General features: G+C 63.3%; 1 protein-coding gene across 1 annotated transcript in view; it reads left to right on the plus strand.

The window, feature by feature from the left end:
- SDK1 (sidekick cell adhesion molecule 1) overlaps window positions 1-13,609 on the plus strand; it is a 279,805-nt gene that overhangs the window by 221,553 nt on the left and 44,643 nt on the right. Inside the window, 4 exon segments of the mRNA XM_070414297.1 lie at window positions 3,005-3,114; window positions 5,311-5,461; window positions 5,944-6,181; window positions 12,561-12,676. Of these exon segments, the coding sequence (XP_070270398.1) occupies window positions 3,005-3,114; window positions 5,311-5,461; window positions 5,944-6,181; window positions 12,561-12,676 (615 nt within the window).

Below are 13,609 nucleotides of genomic sequence, written 5' to 3' on the forward strand. Positions count from 1 at the left end.
GGTGCTCAGAAGTCCGTGTCCTGCCTCCTCCTGATCTGAGGAGGTTGCGTTTCCGTGTGCACGTGGGTCTGTGTCTGCACTTTCCACTCTGCTCTTAGTCTGGCTGTTCGTGCGCCGGTTCCACATTGTCTAGTTGTAGAGGCTGTACCCTGTGCTGTGATCTCTGAAAAGGTCTCCCAACCCCACCAACACACGTGCACACACACTCATGCACACAGGTGTGCACACATGTATGCTGGTGTGCGTATAATCATGTACACACTCACAAACATGCATGTGCACACAACCATGCACATGCATGTACATGCATGCCTGCACACACGTACACATGCCCACACTCATGCACATGCACACAGATGCAAAAACTCATGCATGTGCAAGCACACACACTTGTGCACAGAGGAGTGCATGCAGGCACTCATGCACACACATGCATGTGCACACATGCTCCCATGTGCTGTCCTCCAGGAAGCCTCACTGAGGTCCCTGCAGCTATTTCTCTAAGAATATCTCCGTGGCCTCCCTGGTCCAGGCAGCTCCCCTTTCCTAAACTCAGAACAATGGGGCCCTTGAGTCTGTAACTGGTATAGATGAAGCCTTCTGGAACATTCCGCACCTAATTCTCTTTGATTGGCTGCCAGCCAAACCAGGCCTCCTCTGCTGCAGTGAGACCCCGCGTTCCCTCGCCCCATCTCCCACCCAGGAAGCGGCTGTGCCCTGCTCTGTGCCAGCCACGGACTGGATGCGGAGCGTCCATGGGTGGCGCCACTCACCCGTCAGTCACCTGAGGAGCAGGGCGATGACGTGATCGTGGTTTGCTCAGGTGCTGGCGGGACGCCAAGGAGGGAGGGATGCTCCAGTGGCCGCAGAGGCCCATCTCCAGGTACCGCGGCCGTGACCTGGTGGGGCCATGACCTGGCGGGGCCACCGGGCGCCTCGCAGCCCCCACCAGGTGCTGGGGCCTCAGTGTTGACTTCCTCTCCGGGACCCCCCTCAGTCAGCTCTTCTGTGCACGCGGTCCCTTCAGCTCGGCCCCTCTGCAGTGCGCAGGCGGGTTACACGGAGAACTCGGCAGGTCTCCCCCGCGGGGAGCCATTGAGGGGCCTGCAGTACGCTGATGGGGTGCCCATTGTGGAGAGCAGCTTTTATAGGTGTTTCTGGCTCAGTAATGCTTTGCTTAATTAGTCACCTTTGACCCTGCAGTGAGCAAAACACCCCTCCCCACACTCTCTTGACGCCCATAACGGGGAGAGCGTTAATGCCCGTGTTCATCTGGCTCCCGCTGCCCGGCAGTCCCCGCCGACCCGCCATTCGAGGTTCTAATGGCCCGCGCTGCGCCGGCCTCTCCAGGCTGCTCCGCGGGCGCTGGCCCTCCGGGAGCAGAGGGAACTGCATCTGAAAGGGAGAAATGGGGGGAGAAAGCCCACTTAGTGCTCATTTGTGCATAAGAGCAGCCCTTGGCTCGAAAGGATTTCCGGAGGGTGGTGGGCTCCGCTGGCCGGGCTCCCTCTGCCGAGGGCTGGGCTGGCAGCTAGAGCAGCGGGGGGAGCCGGCCCGGGGCCCGCAGGGAAGGCGCACGGGGGCCCCGCCCGGCCGTGCCCACGAGGTCCTTCGTGGTGACAGCTCCTCCGAGAAGCCAGGGCTGTAGAGTGACGCTGTCGTCTCCCAAGGGCACTCCCCCAGGGGCCGCGCCGGCTGAGGAACAGGCCCGGCTCCTCCGTGTTCCCGAGGTCACGTTACCCGCACCCACTCCTTTCCCGGGCTGTGGCTGTGGGGTGACCACGGTGCTCGTCCCTCCGCCCTCGGCTGCTGGGCCGCGCTGTGCTGTTCGCAGACTGGTTTCCTCTCTGGGGTGTGGACCTGGGCAGTCTGTAGCTTTTGCGGAGCGGCTTTCGTGTCTCAGCTGAGAGCGTGTCGGGTTGTGTCTGCGTTAGTTCCTTTAGCGTTTGCTGTCTCCTCCTCGTCCTCGCGCCCTTCACGCCCCTAGGTCGTTCGCATTCCTGTGCCACCCTCTGGCCCCGGCCCCGCTCCAGCCTGCTCCCTCGCAGACGTGATGAGCAGGTTCCCGTGCGGCTGTGTAGGTCTGGGATGGATGTGGAGGCCCAGGCCCCGACTGCCGGCCTCGACACAGCCCGTGGGGCCTGACTCCGTGCTCAGCCCTGCTCTGCGCCTGTCCTCTGGGTCCCAGAGCCTCACACCTGCCCAGGTGCCACGAGGGCCTCGGACGGGAGGCGGGGACCTGCAGGGTGGAACTCCGAGGGTCTCCTGGCGGCCTGAGGTCCGGGTGGGCCCTGGGCTCTCCTGCTGGGTCGGCCCCCGGCGCCTGCACGACCGGGCGAGTCCTGTGGTCAGACTCTGTGGGCAGGACTAGCAGCCACTCGGGCAGCACAGGAAGTCATGAGTGGGTGGCTCGGGGCCCCACGCGGGTCGGAGGCGTGAAGCCGCTTCCAGAGGCCGGATGAGGCAGAAGCAGGAGGCCCGCGGGACACCCAGGAGCTGGTCAGTGGGCTGTGTGTGTGGGAGTCAGCTCTGCCGGAGGCGGCTTTCTGACCGGAAGGGCTGCCTGTCAGTCTGGCTCCGGGCAGCGGCGAGCCCTTCTCTGTGAGGCCCTCCCATGGCCCAGCCTTGCTGGTGTCTCCCATGTGTCTGGGCAGAAAGAGCTGGGTGCGAGCAGGACAGACAGAGCCCTGGTCAGATGTGCTGGGAAAGGTCTGGACCCTCCATGAGGACGCTCGGCCACTGGGGTCACATGGGGTCCTGGCCATGTCTTCTCCCACTTTCAGTTGGGAGGAAGGACAGGATGGCGTGAGTCCTCTCCGCCCTGGTCATCCCCAGAGGCTTCAGGTCCTGACCAAGGCGGGAGCAGCAGGAGCCCACATCTCCACAGCTCGAGTGGGAGGTGTGTGTGCAGGGCGTGTGGGGCCCCAGGGGGCTCGTCCAGCCCCACCCACCGTGGCCTCTGCCCTGCGGCTGTCCAGCAGTCCCAGGAGGTCCCTCTCCACAGGTGGGAGCCATTGGTGACGAGGAGGAGTGGGTCAGCCTGTACGAGGAGGAGAATGAGCCTGATGCCCAGACACTGGAGATCCCAAACCTCACGCCCTACACTCATTACAGGTGAGACGTGCGGCTCTCCAGCAGGGGGCGCTGTCTGCAAGTCGGTGCATGTGAGACGTCTCTAAGGGGCAAGAATGGAAAATTGAAGCTTCGGGAGCAAGGTGCACAGTTGAGTCTTTCCCGGGGAGGTCTGTCCCCGCTGCCAGACTGACAGTGACCCTTCCGTCCACACCAGCTGGCAGGGCGCCCTCGAGACGGCTCACTGTGTGCAGTCAGACACGAGCTACTTTTCATTTAAAATTGTTTTAATTTTTTTTTTATTGATTTCAGAGAGGAAGGAAGTGGGAGAGAGAGAGAATCATCAATGATGAGAGAGAATCATTGATCGGCTGCCTCCTGCACGCCCCCCACTGGGGATGGAGCCTGCACCCCGGGCATGTGCCCTGACTGGAGATCAGACCGTGACCTCCTGGTTCATAGGTCGATGCTCAACTACTGAGCCACACCGGCCAGGCATGTGCTGCTTTTCTTTACAAAACTCCTGGTCATATGGGACGTCCCACTGCTCCCCCTCGGCCAGGGGCTGCCGGTCTCACTGATCAGCACTTAACGTGCCATTTCACCTTCTGCTTCTCGACCCTGAAACAGTGCAGGCGTAAATCCTTGGCCTTCACTAAGGGCAGCGTGATGATGAGCTGTTAGCGAGGTTATAACTTCCCGTAAGATGATGGAGGGCGATGCAATTTCCCGTTATCGCCGCGGGTGCAGCTGGATGGTGCCATTGTCCTGCCAGGGCGAGCCTCTCCGCAGCTGGGGAGGGAGCAGGGACGGCGTCCTTGCAAAGAACACTTCTCGGTCCAGCAGCAAAGTCAGGCTCCAGATAAAAACCCAGCAGGAGCGACTGCTCAGCGTCTGTTCCCTTTAACCTTTCCCTAAGGTGGGAGCAGACGATTCAGGACGCCACACGCTCGTTTTTAGAGACAACATTGAGTGTGAACCCAGCCATCAGGATTCACGACCCCCCTCGTGAAATCGGTGTCGGCCACGTGGTGAATTCTAAGATCAGAAGCTGCAGTTAGAGCCCGGCCAGTGTGGCGCAGTGGGTTGAGCATTGTCCCACGCACGGAGAGGTCACTGGTTCAGTTCCTGGTGAGGACACATGCCCGGTTGCAGGCTTGGTCCCCATTTGGGATGGTACAGGAGGCAGCCATCGATGTTTCTCTCTCATCGACGTTTCCGTCTCTCTCTGCCTCTCCCTTCCTCTCTCTAAAATCCAGACAAACATTTTTAAAAAGAAGCTGCCGTTAGAGACCCGTGTCCCTGTCTCAGCCGCGTGTGAAGTTAGGAAGCCTCTGTAGGTAACAAGGACGTGTGTGCACATCAGATGTTTTCCTGTGTGTAAGTCCAGTTCAAAAAGGTGTGGATCTCAATGCAGGAGAGACAGGGCTGAGGACATGGACACGGGCTTAGAGAGCATCTGGCCCCACCCTCACCCTGCAGACCGGGGACGACCGGTCGAACCCGGCGTTCTCACCCAAACGGGCGGGAATGGGCCGCGGGGCCCTGGGTCGTCGAAGAGACACTGGACATTCAGAGCTGGCGTTGGGTGTGACAATCTGACGCTCCATCTGTTAAACAGCTGCTTGGACTCCGATCCCCTGCACCAGCCACTGGCAGCTGGCGGCACACATCCCTGGCCACGGAACCCACCCAGTCACGCTTCTGGGGGAACTTGAAACCGCTGATTTGCAGATTACCATGCTTTGAGGTCTTTCAGGGAAAAAGACCAGATATGTAATTTGCATTTTAAAAATATTTTTATTATAGAATAATGCATAGTCATTAGGGTCAACAATCAATTTTTTTGTTGTTAATCCTCACCCGAGGATATTTTTCCATTGATTTTTAGAGAGAGTGGAAGGGAGGGGGAAAGACAGAAACATCGATGTGAGAGAGACACATTGATCTGATTGCCTCCTGCACATGCCCTCACGGGGCTGGGGATGGAGCCTGCAACCGAGGTATATGCCCTTGACCAGAATCGGCCTTCAGTCTGAGGGCCGATGCTCTACCCACTGAGCCAAACCGGCTAAGGCTATCATTTGCATTTTTAATGAACCCAGGTAGAGAGGGCGCCCTTGAGCATGGGCCTAGGATACAGGTAGACACACGTCTGAGCCCCCCCAAGCAGCCTGGGTGTTCTCCTGGTTCCTCTGTCTCCCACGCTGCCCTCCGCTCTCACTGTTGTGCCCCCAGGTTCCGGATGAGGCAGGAGAACGTGGTGGGGGCCAGCCCCTTCAGCCAGTCCTCCCGGGTCATCCAGACGCTGCAGGCCCCCCCGGACGTGGCTCCGTCCAGCGTCACCGTCCGGACTGCCAGCGAGACCAGCCTGCGGCTGCGCTGGGTGGTGAGTTGGGTGGTGAGGGGCTGCAGGCGGGGGCCTGGGGCCCCCAAGGGCACGCATGCACCCAGGGCTTGGTCTCTCCGCCCTGCCTTTGTCCCGGTCCAGACCTATCTCCTGGTTAAGCCGCAAGGTGCCGCCCGCCTGGCTGTGTTAATCGGGGGCGCTCCTCACGGCGCCTGGAGCCGAGCGGCGGCCTGGGGAGGAGCCCACGCGGGGTGGGCTGTGCGCCCTGGGTCTGGGTCACACGGAACTGTTTGTAAGGGCGCCAGCTTGACATTCCATCGGAACATCCCCCCCAAAACAAAGCCAGGGTGTGGTCAGAGAAATCAGGTCCGGCCAGGTTCACAGAGGGAAGGTCCAGGGACCCGTGTTTGAGCACATCCCCCCAGAAAAGGTTGTCCAGGGACTTGGCCCATACGACAGGCCCACCCGGGGCCCCGGCAGGGACGGGGCTGAGACGTCAGCTCACACGGACTGTCCCCCAGCCCCTGCCCGATTCCCAGTACAACGGGAACCCCGAGTCGGTGGGCTACAGGGTCAAGTACTGGCGCCCGGACCTGCGGGCCCCCGCGCGGGCGCACGTCGTCAGCGACCGGCTGGAGAGGGAGCTGACCATCGAGGAGCTGGAGGAGTGGACGGAGTACGAGGTGCAGGTGCAGGCCTTCAACGCCATCGGGGCCGGGCCCTGGAGCGAGGTGGTGCGCGGCCGCACGCGGGAGTCAGGTGAGGGGAGGCCAGGCCCGGGCCACGCGGCCTCCCAGGTGGGGCTGACCCCCACCCTCACTGCCCCCCAGAGTAGAGCTGACCCCGACCCTCACTGCCCCCCAGAGTAGAACTGACCCCCTCTCTCACTGCCCCCCCAGAGTAGAGCTGACCCCCACCATTACTGCCCCCCCAGAGTATAGCTGACCCCCACCATCACTGCCCCCCCAGAGTAGAGCTGACCCCCACCCTCACTGCCCCCCAGAGTAGAACTGACCCCCTCTCTCACTGCCCCCCAGAGTAGAACTGACCCCCACTCTCACTGCCCCCAGAGTAGAGCTGACCCCCACCCTCACTGCCCCCCAGAGTAGAACTGACCCCCTCTCTCACTGCCCCCCCAGAGTAGAGCTGACCCCCACCATTACTGCCCCCCCAGAGTATAGCTGACCCCCACCATCACTGCCCCCCCAGAGTAGAGCTGACCCCCACCCTCACTGCCCCCCAGAGTAGAACTGACCCCCTCTCTCACTGCCCCCCAGAGTAGAACTGACCCCCACTCTCACTGCCCCCAGAGTAGAGCTGACCCCCACCCTCACTGCCCCCCAGAGTAGAACTGACCCCCTCTCTCACTGCCCCCCCAGAGTAGAGCTGACCCCCACCATTACTGCCCCCCCAGAGTATAGCTGACCCCCACCATCACTGCCCCCCCAGAGTAGAGCTGACCCCCACCCTCACTGCCCCCCAGAGTAGAACTGACCCCCTCTCTCACTGCCCCCCCAGAGTAGAGCTGACCCCCATCCTCACTGCCCCCCAGAGTAGAGCTGACCCCCACCCTCACTGCCCCCCCAGAGTAGAGCTGACCCCCACCCTCACTGCCCCCCAGAGTAGAAATGACCCCCACCCTCACTGCCCCCCAGAGTAGAACTGACCCCCACCCTCACTGCCCCCCCAGAGTAGAACTGACCCCCTCTCTCACTGCCCCCCAGAGTAGAACTGACCCCCACCCTGACTGCCCCCCCAGAGTAGAGCTGACCCCCACCCTCACTGCCCCCCAGAGTAGAAATGACCCCCACCCTCACTGTCCCCCAGAGTAGAACTGACCCCCACCCTCACTGCCCCCCCAGAGTAGAACTGACCCCCTCTCTCACTGCCCCCCAGAGTAGAACTGACCCCCACCCTGACTGCCCCCCCAGAGTAGAGCTGACCCCCTCTCACTGCCCCCCCAGAGTAGAGCTGACCCCCACCCTCACTGCCCCCCAGAGTAGAGCTGACCCCCACCCTCACTGCCCCCCAGACTAGAGCTGACCCCCATCCTCACTGCCCCCCGAGTAGAGCTGACCCCCATCCTCACTGCCCCCCCCAGAGTAGAGCTGACCCCCACCCTCACTGCCCCCCAGAGTAGAACTGACCCCCTCTCTCACTGCCCCCCCAGAGTAGAACTGACCCCCTCTCTCACTGCCCCCCCAGAGTGGAGCTGACCCCCACCCTCACTGCCCCCCCAGAGTAGAGCTGACCCCCACCCTCACTGCCCCCCCAGAGTAGAGCTGACCCCCATCCTCACTGCCCCCCCAGAGTAGAACTGACCCCCACCCTCACTGCCCCCCCAGAGTAGAACTGACCCCCACCCTCACTGCCCCCCCAGAGTAGAACTGACCCCCATCCTCACTGCCCCCCCAGAGTAGAGCTGACCCCCACCCTCACTGCCTCCCAGAGTAGAACTGACCCCCTCTCTCACTGCCCCCCCAGAGTAGAACTGACCCCCTCTCTCACTGCCCCCCCAGAGTAGAGCTGACCCCCACCCTCACTGCCCCCCCAGAGTAGAGCTGACCCCCACCCTCACTGCCCCCCAGAGTAGAACTGACCCCCTCTCTCACTGCCCCCCCAGAGTAGAACTGACCCCCATCCTCACTGCCCCCCCAGAGTAGAGCTGACCCCCACCCTCACTGCCTCCCCAGAGTAGAGCTGACCCCCACCCTCACTGCCCCCCCAGAGTAGAACTGACCCCCACTCTCACTGCCCCCCCAGAGTAGAGCTGACCCCCACCCTCACTGCCCCCCAGAGTAGAGCTGACCCCCACCCTCACTGCCCCCCCAGAGTAGAACTGACCCCCATCCTCACTGCCCCCCCAGAGTAGAGCTGACCCCCACCCTCACTGCCCCCCAGAGTAGAGCTGACCCCCACCCTCACTGCCCCCCCAGAGTAGAACTGACCCCCACTCTCACTGCCCCCCAGAGTAGAGCTGACCCCCACCCTCACTAGCTCTTCGCTGGCTCGTCCCAATGTCTGTGTTGCCAGGACCCTACCAGGACCGTCCGCCTCCAGGGTGATCTGAGTGACCTTCCTTAGAGCCCACAGCACCGTGAGCCACGGTGAATTCCACGGGGGCTGGACTCCGTGGTCATTCTCAGTTGGGGGTCACTTCACCGTCAGGGGGGAGAAGCATGAGTGGGGAGTGTAAGGGACCCTCGTGGTGCAGGGCACCCGGCTTTCGGACGAGGCAGGTGTGAGGTGGTCAGCCCGTCACCGCGCTAGCGAGGCCGGATGCGACTGGGTGGGGCTCGGGGTACAGGCCCCCAGCCCCCCTCTTTCCTCCTCCCCCCTCCCCACTCCCGGCTCATCCTGTTCGCACCCGGGCACAAGCGGGTAGGGGCCTGGCCTGGCCGTGTCAGGAGGCACCTGCCGGCTGTGGGACAGCTCGACCTGGACCTATCCACTGGGTCACGCGCTCCACGCTGGCGGTCCCGCAGGAGCTCAGCTGTGAGCTGGCCTGGCGGGGGCTCCATGCCCTCCTGGTCCCCTCTGGGGGGCGGGACCAGCTGCTGGAGAACCAGTGAGTGTCAGGCAGGAGCGGTGAGTGAGCAGGGATCCTGGGACTGCGTGACGCACAGATAGCGGGGCCCCGGGGCACAGGCCGAGGTGACAGCATCAGCTGCCGGGAGGACTGTGTGCAGCGAGGGGGAGCCGGAGCGGCCAGGGCCGCGGAGTTCCTTGCGTCGGAATGAGAGGGAGGCGTGGAGGCTCCTGTGACTGCGCCACCACAGGACGCAGACGCTCTGTGATCCTCCGACCCGGACTCTGCGACACGGGAGAGACCCTGTCAGTCCTGCGGGCAGTTCTGGGCTCAGGAACGGGCAGGTGGATAACACGGCCTGTGCTCGGCTCTGGGGGAGGCTGGGTTCAGGGTGCTCCGGGCGCAGGTTAGGTTCACGGGTGTCCGGGCACAGGTTAGGTGACAGGGTCGTCGATCCCCGCTTCCCGGCCTGGCGATTCCGCTGCCAGTTGCTTCATGCTGGGAAGGGGTCCTCGGAGCCCTCCTGGGCTGATCCCCCTCAGGACCCTCCTGGAATGACCCCTGAGAGCCCTCCTGGACTGACCCCCCCAGGACCCTCCTGGGCTGACCCCCCTCAGGGCCCTCCTTGAATGACCCCCCCTCAGGACCCTCCTGGAATGACCCCTGAGAGCCATCCTGGGCTGACCCCCCCAGGACCCTCCTGGGTTGATCTCCCAGGGCCCTGGTGCCCAGCTGTCAGTGCCACCAGAGCCATCCCGGCCCCTGCAGTGGGGCCTCAGATTCTCCCCCTCTGAATGGAGCTTCCAGAACCTTCTGCCGCAGGAGCTGCCCTCTGAGCCGCAGTCCTCCCGGCAGAGCAGGTCTAATGTCCTGCCCTCCCTGTCCTGCTGGTGTCCACGCTGACCGTCCCCAACACAGCCCGCCCTGCAGAGCTGGTCCCACAGGCCCTCCCCGTGTGTAAGGAGGGGGTGCAGCAGGCCGGGGTGAAGGGTGGAGGGAGCCGATGGGGAGGGGGACTGGAGGGAGCTGATGGGGGGTGAGGGGCCACCTCGGGAAGATAGCGACGGCGGGTGCGTGACCCGAGCCCGAGGCCGGGCTGGGACGTGGTGGGACCTGGAGCAGCACGAGGAGCCCCTGGGCTGGAGCCGACAGCTCTGCGCGCCCGGCTGCTCTCACGGCCCCTCAGGATGCGTTACGGGATAAATGAGGCCTTAAAACTCAGAAGAGGCTGCGCCAGGAGTGGCAGCCGCTCAGCACCGGGACTCCGTCCGTGGTGACGGGCACGAACAGGAGGACCCTGCGCTTCGGGGTGTTTCTGCAAAGGGGGTTCTAAGGCTCCCAACTGACGCTGTCAGGGCACAAGGGGCTGAGTCCGCCTGCAGGTCGGTAACGGCTGTGACTCCTCCCACATCTCAAACATGAACACGCGTGACTGCTCGGCAGGGTTTGTGCTGGAAGAATCAGAATCGGCTGAAATGTTCCTTCTGCCACGTGTCCTCTGCGCCCAGGGGGGAGCCCCACTGTGCTCCAGGCGCCCATCTGGACCGCTGGGTCACCCCTGCCCTCGTGCCAGGTGTGGGTGCCCACAGGAGGCTGGTGCCCGCAGGAGACAGGTGCCCACAGGAGACGGGTGCCCACAGGGGATGGGTGCCCGCAGGAGACAGATGCCCACAGGAGGCCGGTGCCCGCAGGAGACGGGTGCCCACAGGGGACGGGTGCCCACAGGGGACGGGTGCCCGCAGGAGACAGATGCCCACAGGAGGCCGGTGCCCGCAGGAGACGGGTGCCCACAGGAGGCCGGTGCCCACATCACCACGTCACAGAGGGCCCGCCACCACCTGCAGATCTCAGTTCAAAGCCGGACCTGCGGGGCCCAGCTAGGGGTCTGAGAGGTGGCTGGTGCGTTGCTATGGCAACGCCTCCCTTTCCTAGGCAGGGCAGTCAGGGATAGGGCTGACATCCGGGCACACCGCGGGGCTGGCTCTGCTCTCGTCCTGATCAAGTCGGAAATTGACCCGAACAGAGCGTCGCTCGCCTCTCCTTTCACCGCCAGTGACTCCTTCAGCCCCAGCCGACTCGAGATGCCAGTTACCCCGCCGCTCGCGCAGCCGCCTGTGTGAGCCGTGTCGCGGGCACTGCCGCGGGGGACATGAGGGCGGCACGGGGAGCAGCACGGGGCACGGAGCCCCGGGACAGCACTGGGTGGGCGGCGTGCTCGGCAGCAGCCTCCCCTAGGGGCCGAGTGAACTTGAGGTTGTAAATTCTCCGAGGCCCTGAGGAGCTCCCACCGATCAGCATGTGGTCGCATGGCCGAGGGACAATGAGCGGCTCCGGTGACATACAGGACAGGTGTGCCCACCGGTGCAGGCGACCACGCAGTCCCTCCAGCTCAGAGGGGCCCGAGCTCCGGGCACTGGCAGGCGCCATGCCTTCTGTCCTGTGACTACACGGTGACCTTCACCGCAGCAGCCAAGCCTGCGCTCTGAGGACCATCAACTAGTCCTTAGAGAAGGGAGAGGCAGAGAGAAGCCGCTGCCACCAGGACGCCCTCTAGAACTTCTCCTCTGGCTGCAGACGCCCCACCCCAGGCTCAGAGTCCCCTGCAGCTGGTCCTCTTAGGCTGCGACTGGCTGCGGGCCCGCCTTCCTGTCTCCCGCAGCCTCTGTCTGCAGGACCTGCTGGCATGGAGTGGCCTAGTCAAACCTGCCCAGAACCTCTCGACACCCTGGCCGGACCTCTTGGCACCCTCTCGGCACCCCGGCAGAACCTGCTCTAGCAGAACCAGAGCCTGGTCTGACAGAACCAGAACCTGCTCTAGCAGAACCAGAGCCTGGTCTGACAGAACCAGAACCTGCTCTAGCAGAACCAGAGCCTGGTCTGACAGAACCAGAACCTGCTCTAGCAGAACCAGACCCTGGTCTGACAGAACCAGAACCTGCTCTAGCAGAACCAGACCCTGGTCTGACAGAACCAGAACCTGCTCTAGCAGAACCAGAGCCTGGTCTAGCAGAACCTCTCGGTGTCCTAGCAGAACCTCCCATGTACACGCGTCAGGGACAGATGGTGCAGCTGCATCCCGTCGGTCCGTCACGCTGTGAAAAAGCTTCTCATTCACGTGGAGTGTAGGCCGGTTTCTCGGGCTTGGGCTTCCCTCTACGGAGCTGCATGTAGCACGGCCCACCTGGGCTGTTGTGGGGATTGGATGTGAGGTGCAGATCGTGCGTCTCCTCCCTGGAGCCCCGCCTGTCCCCTCACAAAAGGCCATGTTTATAGAGGTCGGTGCACGGGGGCTGGAAGTGAGGATTTCCCATGAGAGATGGAAGCCTGCAGCCCATAGCCCGCAGCCCGCCTGTCAAGAGGAAAGCAGACCCCTCACTTCCTTGTGGGGGGCTCGGATGGGGCTGAGCTCCTCAACACCAGGGCTTACAGCGTCCGCTGCTCACACGAAAGACATTTGCATTTCCGTCCGCTCCTGCGGTTTCATCTGCTCACTCACAATGCCCAGAATGCATTGCGCTTCCACAGGCAACCGATATTTGGGTAGAAACGGGCCCTTCACTTCTCGAAGCCTTTAGGCTCTGCTTCTAATCTGTTCCACTCTCTTCACAGTCCCCTCAGCCGCCCCTGGGAATGTGTCCGCCGTGGCGGTCAGCTCGACCCAGATCCTGCTGACATGGGCCTCGGTGCCCGAGCAGGACCAGAACGGCCTGATCCTGGGCTACAAGGTATGTGAGAGGCGACCTCGCTTTGCTCAAGACACACGGCTGCCACCCCTGCCCCTCCCTGACCAGCGCGGTTCTGGTCTCTGAGGGACCACAGCTCAGCTGCTCCCTGCTCCCTGCTCGTCACCTCACTTGTCTCATGTAAGATCGTCACGGCCCGGGACTCAGTGTTGGTGTCGCCCTTAAAGCCAGACCAGGCCCAGAGCCTGTTCCCACAGGAGCGTGCTCGTGAGGGTTAGATAAATGCCAGCATCCTGGCCATCCTCCAGCTGACACCTCCGCTTCCCGGGAGTCCGTGTGACACGCGTTCACCCGGGCCCACAAAACGCACTCCCTGCCTGTCCCTGCACCTCCCTCCCTCAGCCTCCCCGGGCATTGCCGCTGCTCGCCCGCCCCATGAGACAGGGTGACTCCGTTAGGCCTGGCGATCACACAGAGTGGGGTCAGCGATCAGCGTCCCCCCACCCTCCCCGGGTGCTGGAGATGTTTCTGCCGGGCCCTTGCTCCCTCCCCCGGGGCCTGCCCGTTAAGCCTCGGTCACCATGTGAGCCCGGGTTCCGGGGCAGAGGGGCCACTCCTGAGACCGCAGCCCAGCCTCCGAGTCAGTGGGGCCTGGGACGGGGTTGCTTTTGTGTCCACCATGGAGTCCTCAGTCAGCGGCTGTGGTCAGCATGGCCGCCTTTGGTGGCCTCAGATCTACAAATTACGGCGAGGCAGCCAGCCAGCAGCCCTGGGCCGGGTCCCAGCTCCAATGTCCTTCCACTCGGGTACAAGCGCTTCATTGCCGTCCTCCCCAGCGCCAGCAAGTAGCAGTCGGACCCATAAGCCTGCAGCCGGCTGCCAGGCACGAAACACCCTGGCGGGTCCTAGCGCCGCGGTCGGCCGTGCTGCCGAGGCCCCTGCCCGGCGCCCGCGTCCTCACGCCCATCCCCGGTG

Source organism: Myotis yumanensis, unplaced genomic scaffold, assembly GCF_028538775.1.
Source record: "Myotis yumanensis isolate MYYU_CA2020_CCGP unplaced genomic scaffold, mMyoYum1.0.hap1 SCAF_5, whole genome shotgun sequence".
Classification (NCBI taxonomy): domain Eukaryota; kingdom Metazoa; phylum Chordata; class Mammalia; order Chiroptera; family Vespertilionidae; genus Myotis; species Myotis yumanensis.